Source organism: Alosa pseudoharengus, unplaced genomic scaffold (genome assembly GCF_046254945.1).
Source record: "Alosa pseudoharengus isolate Yale_2024_CS ecotype anadromous, Long Island Sound unplaced genomic scaffold, YU_APseudo_1.1 YU_APseudo_1.1_scf_10, whole genome shotgun sequence".
NCBI lineage: Eukaryota > Metazoa > Chordata > Actinopteri > Clupeiformes > Clupeidae > Alosa > Alosa pseudoharengus.
The window spans coordinates 21008135-21026566 of NW_027468565.1; the positions used below are offsets into that span (position 1 = coordinate 21008135).

Sequence of the window (18432 nt, forward strand, 5' to 3'; positions counted from 1 at the left end):
TCCCACACACACACACACACAGACACAGAGAGAGACACACACTCATACCCTTTCACCCAGCTCCAGTCAGCACATTTACCCCAGTCGCAATGCTTACTCACCCTCAATCAGCCCCCCAGGCCAGGCCTCCCTCCCCAGTAACACAGCCCCCCAGGCCAGCCAGGCCTCCCTCCCCAGTAACACAGCCCCCCAGGCCAGCCAGGCATAAACCTCCTGCTGGGAGCCACCCTTCCCTGCCCTCGCTGGCCAGATGGACTTCAGTGCCCAGCGGACGGGATCACGGGAGCACTCTCTCGGCCCTAAAGCGTGACTCAGGAGGTGGGGGTGGATTCGGGGGGGGGGGGAGTGGGAGAGACAATGAGGGTGATTCAAAGTATGTGTGTGTGTACACTGCACACTGTATTTGAGTTGATGTTTTCTTGTGTCTTCTGTGCGTTGTGGATGTGTGTGTGTGCGTGTGTGTGTGTGTGTGTGTGTGGGGGGGGGGGTGTGCAGTGGAGTCACCATATTACGGGGGCCGGGTGCTTGTGTGTGTGTGTGAGAGAGAGAGAGAGAGAGAGAGAGAGCATATGAGCGGATGATTAGTATGACTTATGTAAGATGTAAGTGATACTGGATAACTGTAATTGTGTGTCTGTTAACATATACATGTGTGTGTGTGTGTGTGTTTGTGTGTAGGCATGCATTTAGAGTGAGTATTCAGCTGAGTAAGAGGCAGCTGATCTCTTGCACCACACACACACACACACACACACACACACACACATACACACACACACAGTCAGAGAAGGCAGTGTCCTCCACAATCACCACACTCCACAGTCTGAGAAACGTCTATCTGCCTGGCAACATCTCTTCAACCAACTCTGTTCATCCCTCTCTCTCTATATCTATATCTCACTCTATCTCTCTTTTTCTCTCTCACTTTGTTTTTCCCTGTCACCCCCAGAGTTGATCACATGTGTGTGTGCGTGTGTGTGTGTATGTGTGTGTGTGTGTGTGTGTGTGTGTGTGTGTGTGTGTGTGTGTGTGTTGTGAGGTGTTGTTAACCTATCTTTGGGTGAATGTTGTGTTGTCGATCTGTCGTCATATGTGCATGTCTGTTTGTGTGTGTATGTGTGTGTGTGTGTGTGCTGTTGTTGATGCGTCTTCATGTGTGTATGTGATGTGGTGTAATGGTACGTTTGCTGGAGTTGACTCAGCACAAAAGCCACTAGGAAAAGTCGACGCAATCCCACTTAGAGCAGGCCTGTTATTAGGAGACACTGACTTTCTAGGTTCCCTATGCTAGACACCCCCACACACACACACGAACGGCTCACACACAAAATGTAATGAAAGGATGGCAAACACACACGGACACACACACACACACACACACACACACACACACACACACAGAACAGGTGCGTCCAGGTGCAGACATGAATAGGCCTAGGCAAAGCAGGCAGAGATAGAGCACGCTTCCCCCTTCTAATCAGAGAGAAACGTTTACACTATTGTTCACTCACACACTCCCTCTCTCTCTCTAACACACACACACACACACACACACAAACAATACATACACACACAGAGGAACAACAGCCCTAAGCACTCCGCCTTCACCACCTGCCACAGGAACAAAAGAAGCTGAGGTATTGGACCCTTTCTGCCCCATGTACCTCCCCCTCTACCTACCCCAAATACCCCTTGGCACTGTAATTACCCCCTCCCCACCCCCATATTTAACCCCACACCCTCTGGTCATTCAGCTCAGAACACAGCTGTCAAATAACTGCCCTCTCCTTCTCTCTCTTTCCTCCTCTCTATTTCCCTCTCTCCCTCTATGCTTTACCTCTATTTCTCTTTCTCCCTCTCTTCTCTACCTCTCTATTTCTCTCTCTCTTCGTTACCTGTCTGAGTGTCCTTGTGCTAAGCATGTGCAAAACTGTTGAGCTGAGAAGACTAACATGACTCCTGAGGGTGAAGGGAATTGATAGATAAGGGTTATGAATGAGTAAATAATATATGAAGGGCAGCTTTATTTCCTGGAGGAGAGGTTATTTTTTTCTCTCTCTCTCTCTCTCTCTGTTTTAACATCCAACCTGAACCAGCAAAAAAAGAGAACAATTTGAAAGATAAAACTGCTTCTGTACTGATATCAATCGATACCTTTAACAAATACAAAAGCCTGCAAGTAAGACTGTAAACTGACCGGCTGGTATATGGTGTGTGTGTGTGTGTGTGTGTGTGTGTATATAGAAAACGAAAAAAGCTGTGTGTTGTTCCCTGAAAACACGTCACTTTACTTTACTGACTGTATAGTGTGTGTATAAAGGCAGGTCAGCGGGTCATCGCTGTTGTTGTTGAAATTGCACAGTCGGCCCCCATGATGTGGGTGGCAGCTGGACGGGACCGCTGCGGCCCCCAACAAAAACACACACCGGCCTGCGTGTGTGTGTGTGTGTCGATGGCTGCCTAAGGTATAGTCATGGTGAGCACCGCATCCAGCGGTAGGCCAGACTGGCTGCAGACCTCGACCACAACTCCAGCCACAGCTCCTGTCGACAGGGACAGTCACTGGAGCGTGTCCCTCAAACACTCACACACACACAAACACACACACAGACATACACACACTCGATGGTGGTGGAGTTTTACATAACACTTGAATGAGTGGGAAAAGATATGGAGTCAAAATAGGGTCTTTAATATTGAGAGCTTGTGTAAAGATGTTCACGTGTATTACACATCTTCATGTGTAATAATGTTTTACAGCTGTGCAAAAGGAGTTCTGTACGTGCAAAGACATTTCTTACCTGTAGAAATATTTTGTACATGTGTGAAAAAAATATGTACCTGTAGAAATATTATGTACTTGTGTGTGAAAGAAATGTGTATTTGTAAAATATGTTTTGTACATATGTGGGGGGGAGATGCGGATCTGTAAAAATATTTTGTACACGTGTGGAAAAAATATGTACCTGCACAAATACTTTCTACGTGTGTGTATATCATACGCGACGCTATGCTAAACTTTCCTGCGCAACACTGAAAGTACGAGCTTGTGAAACTGATATACAATGCGTACGGACTTTTGACCCTAATTTTACAGTACAAAACATTTGTACAGATACACATTTCTTTCACATTATGAAAAGTTGCTGTCTGACAGACTCTATGAGTGAAAAGCCTTAAGCATGGAACTCAAATGGAGAGGTATATATCAGTCAATGCTGACCCCACACGTCTACCTACCACACACACACACACACACACTCTCATACACACTATCACAAACAGAGCTTTACAGCTTCTAGGTAAGTGTGTTTGTCTCCCGAACTGTGAACAGACCTTGGGAGCATTTCCTGGAACCTGTGAACAGGAATGCAGTCTGCACCCACCTGAAGCATTTCACACCTGTGCTCCAATGCACCCAGAGATTACGCACGTGCACACACACACACAAACACACACACACACACACACACACTCCTCTCAGACTACAATACTGTCTGCCTCAGAGAAAAGACAAACTTCAACACCACTCTTTTCTGTATAATGTATGCAGTCTACCCCCACCCTCGCTCACCCCCCCTCACTTTATTCATCCTTCTTTTCTTTTTCATGTTTTTATTCTGCGCATATTCATCTTTGCCATACTGCAGCATAGATTTGTCATCAATCACTCTGGCATCTAGGTCTGGGAAGCATAATTAAAGTCCCATTGCTACTGCTGGAAAAGCATGGCCAAACAGGAGAAAGGAAATCTTTAGCAAGGCCAAGGAGAGAAAGAGAGAGAGGGAGAGGGAGAGAGAGAGGGAGAGAGAGGGAAGGAGAGGGAGAGAGAGAGAGGGAGGGAGGGAGAGAGAGAGAGGGAGAGGGAGGGGGAGTGGGAGGGAGGAGAGGGAGAGAGAGGGAAAGGGAGATAGAGAAAGTAGGGGGGCATGAACCTAACATACACATTCATTTGCAGCCTCATCACTTTGGATGGAAAAGAGCTTCTGTTTGCATTTCCACACAAAAAAGTGAGTGAGAGGGAGAAAAAGAGAGGGAAGGGGGAGAGAGAGGGAGAGAGAATGAGAGGAAAACTTCACCTCCTCCACTGACCCGCCCTGTCCCAACCGTAGCAGTTTATGGATGGTGGACACGGTAGAGAGTAAAGATGAGAAGGCCAAATGGCTGAAATGTCGCTACTAAAGAAAATGTTAAACGAAGATTAATGTTTTTGGAGTGCAACCATTTTTATTTTCTAGTATTGCAATCAGAAAGCGCACCCATTGTATTAGAAGAGGGAGAGCGCAGTGTTTTTGTGTACTAGGACATCACAACATGTAGAGAAAGATAAAAAGGTGGCCATTATAAATGCACTGGCTCATGAGGATGTTCTCCCAAAATAAAGAATGGACAACACTCACATCTAGATAATGAGAGTAGCTTTTGTCTGACCAAAGAGAGCATGACTTTGAGAGTAGCATTAGCCTAACTGTAGAGTATGCCATTGTAAGACTAGCAAACCTGGGACAGTGTACAGCTCTACAAGAGCATGGCTACGATATTTCCCTGTGAGAGAGTATGGCTCTGAGCGTTTGGTTTCCCTGTAGAGAGCATGGCTCTGAGCGTTAGCATAGCGTTCGGTTTCCCTGTGAGAGAGCATGGCTCTGAGTATAAGTAAAGCGTTAGGATTCCCTGTGAAAGAGAGCATGTCTCTGAGTGTTAGGTTTCCCTGTAGAGAGCATGTCTCTGAGTGTTAGGTTTCCCTGTGAAAGAGAGCATGTCTCTGAGTGTTAGGTTTCCCTGTAGAGAGCATGGCTCTAAGTATAAGTTTAGCGTTAGGTTTCCCTGTAGAGAACATGGCTCTGAGCATTAGCGTAGCGTTAGGCTTCCCTGTGAGAGAGCATGGCTCTGAGCGTTAGTGTAGCGTTTGGTTATATAAGTATATAGTATATAAGTATATATACTCTTTTGATCCAATGACGGAAATTTGGTCTCTGCATTTATCCCATTCTGTGAATTAGTGAAACACACTCAGCACACAGTGAACACACAGTGAGGTGAAGCATACACTCAGTGGCGCAAAAAGTGGGTATGCGCTATATGCGGCGCATAGGGGCGCAGCACCATGGGGGCGCCAAAGTGATGGTAAAAAAAATAAAATAATATATTTGGTATTTTCTATATGTAGCTACTGCTGTCCGTTTCTAAATAATTTCAACATTTTCTCAATGTTCTATAACATTTTAGAGGACTAACCTAGAGTAGGCACCTATATCTCATAAGATTCCATCATAGAATTTTGACATAGAAGAGGGAGTGGGGGCGCCGTGAGCGCTGAGCGAGCAGATAGGCCTACGAGTAGTGAGTTGCCGTCTATGGAAAAAGATGGATACAGCAAAAAAAGCTGTTGGCGGCTAAAAATAGAAAAAGAAAGAGGGAAAAGGAGATGGCATGTCAAGGGATGCAATAGCAGTTAAATAAGTGGACGGTGAACGGCAACAGATAGGATTTAAAGTGATGACGTCTGTGCTTGGAGGCTTGCAAATATGAATGTTAACAGACTAACTAGCGTTTGTTAAGCATAATGCCGATTGAAACATAGCCTATTCCATTCAGATAGCTAGGTGGCTACCATTCTCATACTGCACTTTTAATGGCCAACTGCAAACAGAAATGTCACGCTAGCAGCAACTCATTACATGTTTCCAAATCCTAACACTTAAGGCTCCTTGTAATAACTTAATATTATGTTGTGTTGTCAATGTGGTGCAAACAAACAAGGCTAGAGTAGGCCTATCAGCCTGCTGGCAAAAGGACGTTATGAGAACCATTTAGACTCTCTTAAAGTGACAATGCACCATTTATCAATACTTATCAAGTATAACATCAAGTTAAACATCAAATTGGCAGCATTTCTTTAAAAACATATTCAATACATACTAATGCACAGTAATAGTGTAAATTATTGGCCTTTTGTTTTGCTTTAGTTGTTTGTGTTTTTTTTTTTTTTGGGGGGGGGGCAATATTGTTGTTGCATACCCCTCAAAAAATGGGTAGCTGCGCCCCTGCATACACTAATCCCGGCGCAGTGAGCTGCCTGCAACAACAGCGGCTGCCCCATGGTTTCCATGTGAGAGAGCATGGCTCTGAGCTTTAAGGCGGTGTGTGCGGACCCAGCCCTGCTGCGGGGTTAGGGAGGTGGCTGGATCTCATCAGCAGCTCCTTGGCCTGGTTATCAGTCTGTGGTTCAGCATGAGGCATAAATCATAGAGCGAGGGCGCAGTTTCGGGCCACTCCAAACAGCTAAGATGACTTGGCACCGAGCAGTTTCCTGCAGTGGCCGACTGCAAGGGCCGAACACTTTTTAGCATTCTTTATAAGTGACAAACGACCCAGAACGCACAGTGAGAAATACGCAAAAACAAAAAACAATCAACAAACAACACGTACTGTATCTGCAATTTATCTCTCCGCAGCCTTGCAATCTCATAGCAACACAAGCCTTCTACAGACTAAGATTCCTGATAAGACCTGACACGTCACAGTTCCAGATCATATCTGCCATTTCTAATAACAAGTTGAGGATATATAATGTAATAAAAAAAAATACTTTATCTCTGTCACGGCATGATTGCTACACTGTAACCACACTGATTTTTTAATTCTGATTCACCCTTCCTCTCTCACTTTCTCTCCCTTCTCTCTGTTTTACTTCTCTCTCCATCTCTTTCTCCTTCTCTTTCTCTCTCCATCTCTCTCATTGTAATGTGTTGTTCCTGGGTGTTGTGCAAGTGCAGTGCAGGGTCACTGCAGACATGTGTGTGTGCATTTTTGTGTGTGTGTGAATGTGTGTGTTTGGCAAGTGTGGTTAAGTGCGCATTTTGTGTATGTGTGTGTGTGTGTGTGTCTGTGTCTGTGTGTGTGTGTGTGTGTAGGTGTGTATATGTGTGGTTATGTGTGTGTGCAGTTATGTGTGTGTGTGTGTGTGTGTGTAGGTGTGTATGCGTGTGGTTATGTGTGTGTGTGTGTGTGTGTGTGTGTGTGTGTGTGTGTGTGTGTGTGTGTGCTGACTGGAAGGCTAAGAGGAGAGTTGGGAAAAGAAGCTGCTCCAGTGTGGCGACAGCAGCAGTGCTCTAATTGAAACCCTATGGGAGAAGGCAGCAGCCTGATCGACCGCTGATAGAAAGACTAAACCTCAGCTCTCTTTTCTCTCTCGCTTTCTGTCTTTTCTGCTCTCGTCTTCTCTCTCCCTCTCTCTCTCGCCCACTACATATACCACTCTTTCTTTCTTTCTTTCTTCTCCTGTATCTCCCTCTTTCTATGTCTATCCCTCTATTTATCACTCTTCCTGCCTCCATTCCTCTAACCATCCCATTCTTTCTCTCTCTCTCCCTATCTCTCCTATCTCTCATTAGCTCCTCTTTTTCTACTATGCATTTGGAGAGAGAAAAACCGAAGTAGGAAGTGTCTGAGAAAAGGATATGGCATGACCAGCGACAAAAAGAGTCCCTTTTACCCCCGCCCCTAACATCTAACAATTAAACTGAGATCAGAAGAGTACATAGGGGTGGGGGTGGGGGTATGTGTGTGTGTATGTTTATGTGTGTGTGTGTGTGTGTGTGTGTGTGTGTGTGTGTGCTCATCTGTGTGTGTGTGTATGTGTGTCTGGGGGGGGGGGAGGGAGTCTGAATGCACAAAGTGTGTGATGGACCAGCAGGAATCAATTAGTAGCCCTCTTTGATGATGTCATTGACAAGTAATCTGCTAGTGGAGCGGCTTCCGTTTAAGAGCAGCGGAAACGAGAGAGCAGCCAACCCACTGCAGCTCCCTCCTTCATCTCCCTCTTTCTGTCTCTCTCTCTCTCTCTCTCTCTCTCTCTCTCTCTCTCTGTCCCTCTCTCTTTCCCTCGCTACAGCCCTCTCAATGTGTGTGTATGTGTGTATGTGTGTGTGTGTGTGTGTGTGTGTGTCTGTCTTTGTCTATGTCTTTGTGTGTGTTGTGCATGGACATGCAGTTTCATGATTTCCTTAAAGGTACACGTTGCATGATTTTCACCTTAATATAACCTTTACCAGTTTGCCAATTTAATGGTAAACAAACTAGCTATACAGCATAGACATAGCGAGTCGCTACCTAGAAAACCAACCATGCAACTTCAAGAACGGCGGCCTGACAAATCTCACGAGAATCATGATACGTTACCTTACGTTATATAGCTCTTTGGAGATTTTGCCTGTTGTTAATCCTTCACCTCATCAACAAAAGCATTTCCATTGTGTACAGGGGGATAAGTCACAAGAAGTTTGCTATTTACAACAGCAGAGTAAAATATGAATATATTGTGACTTTAGAGAGAGCCAAAAATACCTAAACCTGCATAGTGTACCTTTAATGTATACTGTACGTGTGTGTGTGTGTGTGTGTGTGTTTGTGTGTGTGTGTGTGTGTGTGTGTGTGTGTGAATGTCTGTATAAGGGTCTTCACGCATACCTGTCCGAGCTTGTGTGAGTTTGTCTCTCCCTGTGTGTTTGAGTGTGAGCATATGTGTGTGTGTGTGTGTGAGTGTGTGTGTGTGTGTGTGTGTGTGTGTGTGTGTGTGTTTGTGATGCCTGTGCTCCATCTTGTGTTTCCTGTCCCTGTGTTCACATGACAGAAAGTCAGTACTGTTACCGATGAGATCGGTTCAGTAACACTGACTCCACACCCTTACTCTACCAATGAAATCGGCTCAGTAACACTGACTCCACACCCTTACTCTACCAATGAAATCGGCTCAGTAACACTGACTCCACACCCTTACTCTACCAATGAAATCGGCTCAGTAACACTGACTCCACACCCTTACTCTACCAATGAAATCGGCTCAGTAACACTGACTCCACACCCTTTCTCTCTCTCTCTGTCATTTTCATATTCGTTCTCTCTCTCTCTCCCTCTATTTTTAGAATATTTTCTTCATTCATTCTCTCTTTTAGTCTTTCATTTGTATTGTATTTAAATCTTATTTCCATCTTTCATTTTGAGAGAGAATGTGTATAAACATATATGTATGTATTTATGTGACTGTGTTGGGGAGTTTCTGTTTGTGTTGATGAGTGTATGTGTGTGTGTGTGTGTGTGTGTGTGTGTGTGTGTGTGTGTGAGAGAGAGAGAGAGAGTATGTGTGTGTGTGTGTGTGTGTGTGTGTGTGTGTGTGTGTGTGTGTGTGTGTGTGTTAGTTTTAGTGTAAACAGGGAGAGGCCTTCCTCTGGTTCCCATGTGCTCTGAGCCAGCAGTCCATGTAGTCTCCCCAGCTCCTTGTGTGTCAAACTGGCGCCGCATGCCTCCAAAACACCCCTCCCTACCGCATCAGCCACTCTCATGAATATGGAAATCAGCACAGCAAAGAACAGACATGCACTCACACCACACACACACAGGCATGCTTACACACCACGCACATGGACACACACTTACACACACATGAGGACACACACACACACACACACACACACACACACATAAACACACGGACACATGCTTACACACCACACACATGGACGCACACTTACACACACATAAGGACATACACACACACACACACGGACACACACGGACACATGCTTACACAGCACACACATGGACACACACTTACACACACGAGAACATACACATACACATCCACACACACGGACACACGCTTACATACCACACACACAAACACACACACACACAGACACATGTTTACACACCACACATATGGACACACACTTACACACACATGAGGATACACACACACACACAAACACGCACACACAGACGCGTGCAACTATGCATGCACACGCATACATAACACACATGATATGATTATACACAAGTACACAAAAAACGACAAACACTGAAAGACAAAAGGCACACTCACACAAAACATGCACAGGCACATACAGTTCACACCCAGAGGCAAGACCAAGTCCACATGGATTCTCAGGAAAGAAATCTTCAACTTCAAGCAAAATGACAATAGACACAGACAGAATGGTGTATATACTGTACTGACACACACACACACAGAAAAGTATCCATACTCAGACGCACCCCCGCCCCACACACAGACACACAGAAAAGTATGCATACTCAGACACACACACACAGAAAAGTATGCATACTCAGGCGCACACACACACACACACACACACACACACACACACACACACACACACACACACACATTCTGTCTGTCTGCCTCAACCACTCTGGCTCTCCCCCACAGGCTGCTCTTAAGAGAAAGCTTTAACACAAAAACTATTAAAAGTCTAATTCCTGTGGTGACGTCTCCAACTGTAGTCCCTTTCATAATGGAGTCATTTACTCCATATCTGCCCTCAAGCGAACACTCTTACTCACGGACATACCCGATTTATGGAGCCTGCTCAAAGAGAAAGAGACACAGAAACAGAGAGAGAGAGGCTGGGGGGAGAAATGGAAAGAAAGAAAGAAAGAAAGAAAGAAAGAAAGAAAGAAAGAAAGAAAGAAAAATAAAGGGCGTTAGAGGTAAGAGGAGAGAAAGAGACAGAAAAGAGAGAGTGAAAAGTGTGGCTTCACAGAAAGATCCAACAGCTCCTTGAGCCCAGCCACAAGTCAACTATAATCCAACATTTGGATGCATACTCTCACTCACACAGATGCACACACACAAGCATGAATGTGCACACACACACACACACACACACACACTGAGAAATGTAGCCCCTTCAACATCAATAGACATTTCCACATCATTGACATACATGTACCCATAGACTATTTATTAGAACATTTTTCTTCATTCTTTCCTTTTCCGTTCATTTTAAATTATTATATTGAACCTACAATTGAGAATTTAACGTGTTGATTCAGTAATATAATTAGAGAAATAATAATTTAGTGAAGGGAACCTCTATTTTTTATTCAACAGATCAAATACGGTTTTAAAAACGTATGCAAACTAGGGCTGAATATTCGTCTCTGTCAGAGTACTGCTAAGACCAGACAGGTACGTTCAAATCCCATCCTACACAACACAACAAATATCAATTAAATAGGACTTCTCTGAGTACTGGTGCATGGAACATTAAAAAGGGAATTCAGTGTCATAATTAAAAAGTATGAAATTAAACCACATTTCCCAACTCTGGGAGGTGATCAAACACTCTGAGTGGAATATTATGTAAGATATTTAAACACTCTGTTAGAACATGTTCTCATCTATGTTATCAAGCTACAGGCATTCATTCTCTAAGCACAAATTTTTTTTTATGCATTTACAACACATTAATGAATGCAGATATTTTCACGATTTCAGGCTAAAAGAGTTATTAGTTTTCAAGCCTTTTTAATAATCATTTATAAATAGTTTATAAGCAAACTAGAGAAAGACAGCAACAGATTCTGCCAAATGCTACCAGATTCCAGCCCTCTGTAGTTCTACTCCAGACTGCGCCCAGCCCAGGTGCAAACGAAGTCGTGTCTGCCCACTCTGTGATACTTCAGTTCTGACTCTCTGTCAGCTTGTAATGCAGAGCATATGGACTGGCGTTCACCGTGCCGTATAACACACACACACACACACACACACACACACACACACACACACACACACACACACACACACACACACATACACTACTCCACTCAGGGGCTCAGCCAAGAACGAACTGGCCTGAATTGCCAGCTCCTCGCCAGTTGGTTTACAACACACTCTTTTCCCTACTGAAGAGGACAATAAAACAAAATAAAATCAGATAAAAAAAAAAAAAAACTCGCCTTCTTGGCAAGGCCGGGCAGACCGAGCCAATTTCTGCGTTTGCATAAAGAGAAGCCACACATGAGTGCTACGGGTGAAAGAGAGAGAAGGGAGAGGAGATGAGAAGAGGGGGAGGAAAGGAGAGGAGGAGTGATGGAAGGAAAAGGAGAAGAAAGGAGAGTAGAGGAAAGGAGAGGAAAAGAGAAGAGAAGAGAGATGAGGAGAGGAAAGGAGAGGAGAAGAAAAGAGAAGAGAAGAGAAGAGAAGAGAGAAGATGAGAGGAGGGGAGAGGAGACACTATGACAAGCAATCAGATCTCATCAGAGCTCTCCAGCCCTGAGAATCTGATTCCAATCAGATAGAGAGACAGTGGAGGAGCCCGGGCTGATGGGGAGGGGGTCGCTGGGTGAACAGTTTAGAGACGGACTCCTCATCGCATGGATCATAGATCACACACACAGCTTCCAAGATGTTTCCTATAGTTAATGACCTCATGTAAGATGAACAAAGACAGTTCAACTGGTATTCAGTCTTAAACAATAAAAGACAGCAATATGTAGGCTACTCTGTAGAAAAGGATCATGCCACAACGGAATCGGTTCACGGATTTATTCCTTCACTAAAGGTGCATACAGAAAATGACTTCAGTTTCAGTTTCTTTAAGCTTGCTTCCTCATTTCACTAACCTTATCCTAGCACACCTGATAATCTCCCTCCCTCACACAAAGACAAACACACAGACACACAGACACATGGAAATGGGAAGTCTCTTTGGAAAGAGGAAGATGATCAGGAGCAAAGAAGAAGGAGTAGGAGAAGAAGAAAGAAGAAGAAGAAGGAGAAGAAGAAGAAGAAAGACGAAGAGAGAGAGATAGAGAGAGAGAGAGAGAGAGAGAGACAGAGGGTACGTCTACACGAAACCGCCGGGGGAATTTTCTCTTACCACTTTCACACCTTTAACGACACCGGCAAAGAAAAAACTCGCGTGCACACACAGAGGTGTAACTGGCTAAATGTGCTGTAGTGCATATGCCAGACCAGTCGATGGCGCCGGTCGTGCAGAAGCTTCACGTTTAATTCGTGTGAATCACGTAGAAGAAAACCTTGTTGAAACAGTTTGTTAAAGGGACACCAGGCAAGCCTGATGCTTTTTCTCGACGAAACTCCCCCTCGCTCGGTCTGAAGCTCTTTTCCTTTTCTTTGCGTCTTCCGTCAAGGGTTTTCGCTGCTTCTTCGCCGGCTCTGCCATTATACACACGTTTGCAACAATCTCTAGCGTTTCGTTAGCCTGCCTCTGTGCTGTAAACTGATCCTGCTTCGGTCGGCGGGTAGGATACACCGAACTTGCAAGTGGGATATTTTTCCTACAGGCAGTAGGGGCGGGTGAGAGAGCCTTCATTCGCCCCGTATTGAGTCATTTAACCATATACCGACTTACGAAGATGATTAATTAACACGAAAACGTTGCCTGGTGTCCCTTTAAGCAGTCACATGAAATAAGGAGACTACAGACAATTCGGTTTTCAATTCAACTGTTAAACTAATAAAGTTAATTTTCAAGGTATGTGACTGCTATGTAAAATTTCAAATGCTTAGCCGCATTGCATTAGGTCTGAGCACCACTGGAGAGAACATTACATGCAGTAAGCTAATGTTTAACTAAGGCTAACGAGTGCTTCTAACTTAGTCACAAAAGGCTGATAGGCTACATTGTGCACATAAATCATGACAGGGGAAAGAAAAAAAACATTTTAATATGATAAACAAATTGTTTGGTTTGTTTTGACAAGCAGCGTGTCAGGTCGAGTGCTGTGGCTGAGTTGAGAGGTGGGGCTATGTCGTCATAAAATTGCCGGCTTCGCACCTACAGGCGTCTACAGAGTGAAAGTTAGCCGTCGGTTTCAAAAATTCCCACTTCGGAAGCCGGTTTCAAAAACTATCGGTTACAGTCTCCTAAACTGCCGGCGTTGTGTACACGGAAGGCGTAACCGATAACAAAACCTCACCGGTTTCACAAAAAACGGCGTTGTGTAGACGGCACCAGAGACAGAGACAAGGCCCCTGGTCGGGACAGGGTTAACTAACGTCTCCTCCCAAGGCCATGGTAGCTACCGCTAAAATTAACCTCCCCCACAGCTGTTTCCCATTAGCCCGTAGTGACACTGGGAGCCTGTACTTAAGCTGTTTTTGTGGGGGCTCCAGAGAAGCGGGACCGGGAGCGAGAGTAGGAGCAGACCCGACCGACCGCCCGCCTGCCTGCCTGCCCGCCTCGTCCCGCTCCGCTCCACTCAGATAATACTACTGTCCCCCCGCCAGAGACACACAGCTCCAGCCAGAGCCCGGGTTTAAGCTGGCTCGGACCCCAACTGTGCCGCTGCTGTCTCCAAACCGAGAGGGAGGAGACGAGGGAGAGTGAGGGAGGAGTGGGCCGGGGCGGGGAGGCAACCTGGAGAAGTGTTACTGAGTTCACCGTGCCCCCCAAACCAATGAGAGAAATCAGACAGAGTGACATAGAGGAAGAGAAAAGTGACAAAGAAAGAAAAAGAGAGAGAAAGAAGGGGGGGGGGTGTACATTTTCTTCTGTTAAACCTAAATCAGCATAAGGATGTGGTATCAGGAGCACTGGATGGACACTAAAGAACTGTTGCATGTACAAATAAAACACATTCCAAAAGCAGAACGCTGACTTCCATCCAACTCTCCTAAGACACTTTTCCCATCATCTGAAAGCCTGACTAGCACACAGCTGAAAACCATACACCCCCATTCCTCTGTGACTGCATATCACATGCAATTATTTCCTCCCACACCACTTTTCAACGAAAATTTGATTTTGCCTTTAAAAAAACTCCCCACAAAAAAACACGCTAGTGCAGGAGTTTAGCATCCTCCACATAATCTAAAATTGAATAACACTTCCCTATTTGCACTTACTTCTTTTTGGGGGACTGACTAGCAGCCTAAATGAGCTTTTATCTGTGCTGTAATCACGAGACTTGTGAGCGTCCACTCGTTGACTGGGAGAGAGGCTGATGAGTGATTAAGTGCGAGCAGTAAAATGGGCTGCCCCTGACAGGCCATCACCGACGCCGCCACAGACAGGGTCCGATTTCCTCCAACAGTACCATACAGCTTTAAACACTTAGATGCAAAAAAACCCCGAACCAACCGGATCAAGCTTACATGGTTGGTACGCTTCAAGGCTTAAATACACTTTCGAAACACTGAACTGGTTTCTCTTAGTTAGTTAGTTAGAGAGGGAGAGAGGGAGAGAGAGAAAGAGAGAGAGAGAGAGAGGGAGAGAGAGAGCATGTTTACGTGTGTTGAATGTGTGTGTGATCTATTTGCTCAAAAGGTTAAAAACTCAGATTAATTAAGAGCAGAGGTTGGAGCACTCGAGCGAGCGCGCTCCCCTCCTCTGACACCAGCAGCCTATGGGGACTTCGACCTGACAGACCGCGGGACTGTGAAATCATGGCGAGTGGGGGGGGTGGGCAGCGGGCCGAGGAGAGACAGGGAATACCATTAAAATCAGCTCTCTAATTTTCTTTATTATCATCTTTTTAGCAAAAAAAGCTTATTTTTTTCATCAAAGCATTTGGGATTTAATGAGGAAGGTTTGGTCCAACTTGCAACCTCTGTCCTTCTCTGTAATGCCACTTTGTTTTTGGGAGTGAATTCAAGAGACATTTGGATGCGAGAGATGCTAACCCAAAACACAGAGTACTCATACAAGAGTGACATTTGAGAACAATGCAAAATACTACAGCACTCTGATGTTTTCCACACCGCATGTGCAGCTATTGTAATTTTTTTGGCAGTCATCCCCTAAACACTGAGTGCATGAGAAAAAGAGGGGTAGAGAGAGAGAGAGAGCGCACGCGAGAGAGAGAGATAGAGAATGAGAGGGCTTTGTTCTCCAAAATACATCAGGCACTGACAGACTAACGAGCAGAGACAAGCCGAAAGCTACATTGAGTAAGAGTTTAGTTGGAGCCAGTAAGAGCCAAGCTTGATGCCACACCATCCCAGGTAGAGAGAGCTTTGTGTGGGGCAGCACCACATGGCTGTGTGGGAGTGAGATCCGGGGGAGTTATTTTTGAAGAGGACGGTGTGGCTGCTCATTAAAGCTGCTGGTACTGATCCGGTGGAGGTGTGTGTGTGTGTGTGAATATTCGTTTGTGTGTGTGTGTGTGTGTGTGTGTGTGTGTGTGTGTGTGTGTGTGTGTATGTGTGTGTGTATGAGCATGAGTATGTGTGTGTGTGTGTGTGTGTGTATGTGTGAGTATGAGTATGTGAGAATGTCCGTGAATATTTGTGTGTGTGTGTGTGTGTGTGTGTGTGTGTGTGTGTGTGTGTGTGCGTGAATATTTGTTTGTGTGTGTGTGTGTGCATGTGTGTGTGTGTGCGTGTGTGCGTGAATATTTGTATGTGTGTGTGTGTGCATATGTGTGCGTGTGTGTGTGTGTGTGAGAGAGAGAGAGAGAGAGAGAGAGAGAGAGAAAGAGTGAAGGGAGGGGAGGTTTTGGTATACAATTACCAGTAAGCCCTGGCCTGTGTGATCCGCTCAGCGCCTCATCTGTAAAGTGCTCTGCGAGGCTGACATCTTGCCGTCACGCCTTTTTAAATAATTAACGGCCAAAGATTAGTCCGTCAGCCCTGGGCCGAGAGGTCCATCGATTTTCACACAGATGCATTTTTAATGAGCGCATCTCACAGAGGCAGTGTCCGTGAAGAGCGCCTCCGACATCGCCATGCTGCGTAGAGCAGAGCGCAGCAGCCAAACGATGAGCCTGTGTTAAGGCTCTCTGGAGTGTTTGCGTATAAATATGCGTAAAAACAAAACATCACCAACAGCGGAAAAACAACTGCCTGGAACAAACACAACTTATTGCAACAACAACACATCTCACTGAACTGCAAGAGATACTGGTCGCAGTTTAAATAGTGAAGTCTCGGTGTGGCTCTCTGCTGGGGAAGTGCAGGATTTCTTTCCATGCTTGGTTGGTGGCGATTCTTAAAAACATGGGGGTAAAATCGCTCTATGGTGTCTGGTTAGGATTCAGCCTGACTCATTGAGAAGGCATCTAAACAAGCCTCTGGTCTCACAATCAAAGGCTTATAAATAACAGTTGACAGACATTTTTTGAAGAGAAAAGTGCGGGTGGCATTTTTTTTTTTTTTGTAGTGAAAATCTGTGAGACAACGCCGAGTTCTACTCACGCGCAAGGGCAGAAGGCTCACATATCCTAAATGGATGGGTTTGGGTGGACAAGAAATACGGCATCTGAGAAGTGACACATTTCATCCAGGACAGGGTGTGATTTTTTTCAGAGAGCTTCTCTGAGAGTCTTTGATGTCTTTCCAGCCCCCCGTCTTTTTCCTTGAGATGCGTGAAATAATAACGTATCATTACGCAAGCCGGAGGGTGCCACCACAACATTGAGGAATGCTGAAGTGCATTGCAGGCCTTGGGCTACTGTGATACATCTGCAGTCTGCTTATACTTATGAAATAAAATAAGAAAAAGAAAATGACCAAGACAAATAAATATAGACAGACGTCTCATACGACGTCTCATATACACATGAAGAGACCCTGGTGGGGAGCAGAACAGACACAGCCAGCATTGGCTTCACAGGCTGAGGGCCAGTGTGGACGTGTTTCAGAGGATGACCAGGACAGAAGTGGACTGAGGACAAACAGTAGGGTACATGAGGGGGGGGGGGGGGGGGGGGGGGTGGAGTGAGAGAGAGGGGGACAAACAGAAAAAAAGACAGAGACATGGAGAGACAGAGGAAAAAAGAAAGACAGAGAGAGAGAGCGAGAGAAAGAGAGAGAGAGCAAGAGAGTGAGCGAGGGGGACAGACACACACAGAGAGACACACACACACACACACACACACACGCACACACAGAGAGAGCAGGGGACAGATGATGTATGCATGTGGTATTACCTTCCCCGTCTCCCGCTCGAAGTCCACATACTCTCTGGTGGGCGCCTGCCGCTGCTCGCCGTGCAGGTTGGCGGGGAAGAACTGCAGGGAGAGGTTGGTGCCCGTCGCCACGAAAGCCTTTTAGAGGGGAAATCAATACAAACAGGATCAGAAAGCAGAGCCCGGCCATAAATTATGCAGCCCCGTCATTTCTTCTTCACATCAGAGCAGAGCAGAGGAGAAGAGAGGAGAGGAGAGCCTGAGGCCTGGGGCACAGCTAACAGCAGAAGAAGAGAGAGAGAGAGAGAGAGAGGGAGAGAGAGAGAGAGAGGGAGAGAAAGGGAGGGAAACGAGAGAGAAGAAGAAAAAACCCAAGTCATCATTTTCTCTATTTGAAGTATTGAGTTACGCACATCTGATTTTATTTTACCAACACTCGTTGCTGGCAGACTGGGCTTCTAAGCACAGGCTTTGAGAGCAAGAGAAAGAGAGAGAGAGAGAGAGAGAGAGAGAGAGAGAGAGAGAGAGTGAGAGAGAGAGAGAGAGAGAGAGAGAGAGAGAGAGAGAGAAAAGGGAAAGAATGAAAAACAGAAAGAAATAGGGAATAAGTCCATGACAGACAGACAGATAACAGTATGAGAGATGGGAGGAAAATCAATACTGTGTTTTTGAGGAATCTGTCTATACCCTTTGATTGCACCCCATCTAAATGACTTACTTGGAAAATGCCTCACATATTAAATCAAAGCGGTTACA

General features: G+C 45.4%; 1 protein-coding gene across 4 annotated transcripts in view; it reads right to left on the reverse strand.

Moving 5' to 3' along the window:
* The window catches only part of cbfb (core-binding factor subunit beta), a 38530-nt gene that overhangs the window by 17532 nt on the left and 2566 nt on the right, over nucleotides 1–18432 (reverse strand). For all 4 annotated transcript variants that reach the window (XM_076267495.1, XM_076267471.1, XM_076267487.1 and 1 more), the window contains exon 3: nucleotides 17698–17814. In XM_076267495.1, the coding sequence (XP_076123610.1) occupies nucleotides 17698–17814 (117 nt within the window). The remainder of the gene's footprint in view (nucleotides 1–17697; nucleotides 17815–18432) is intronic.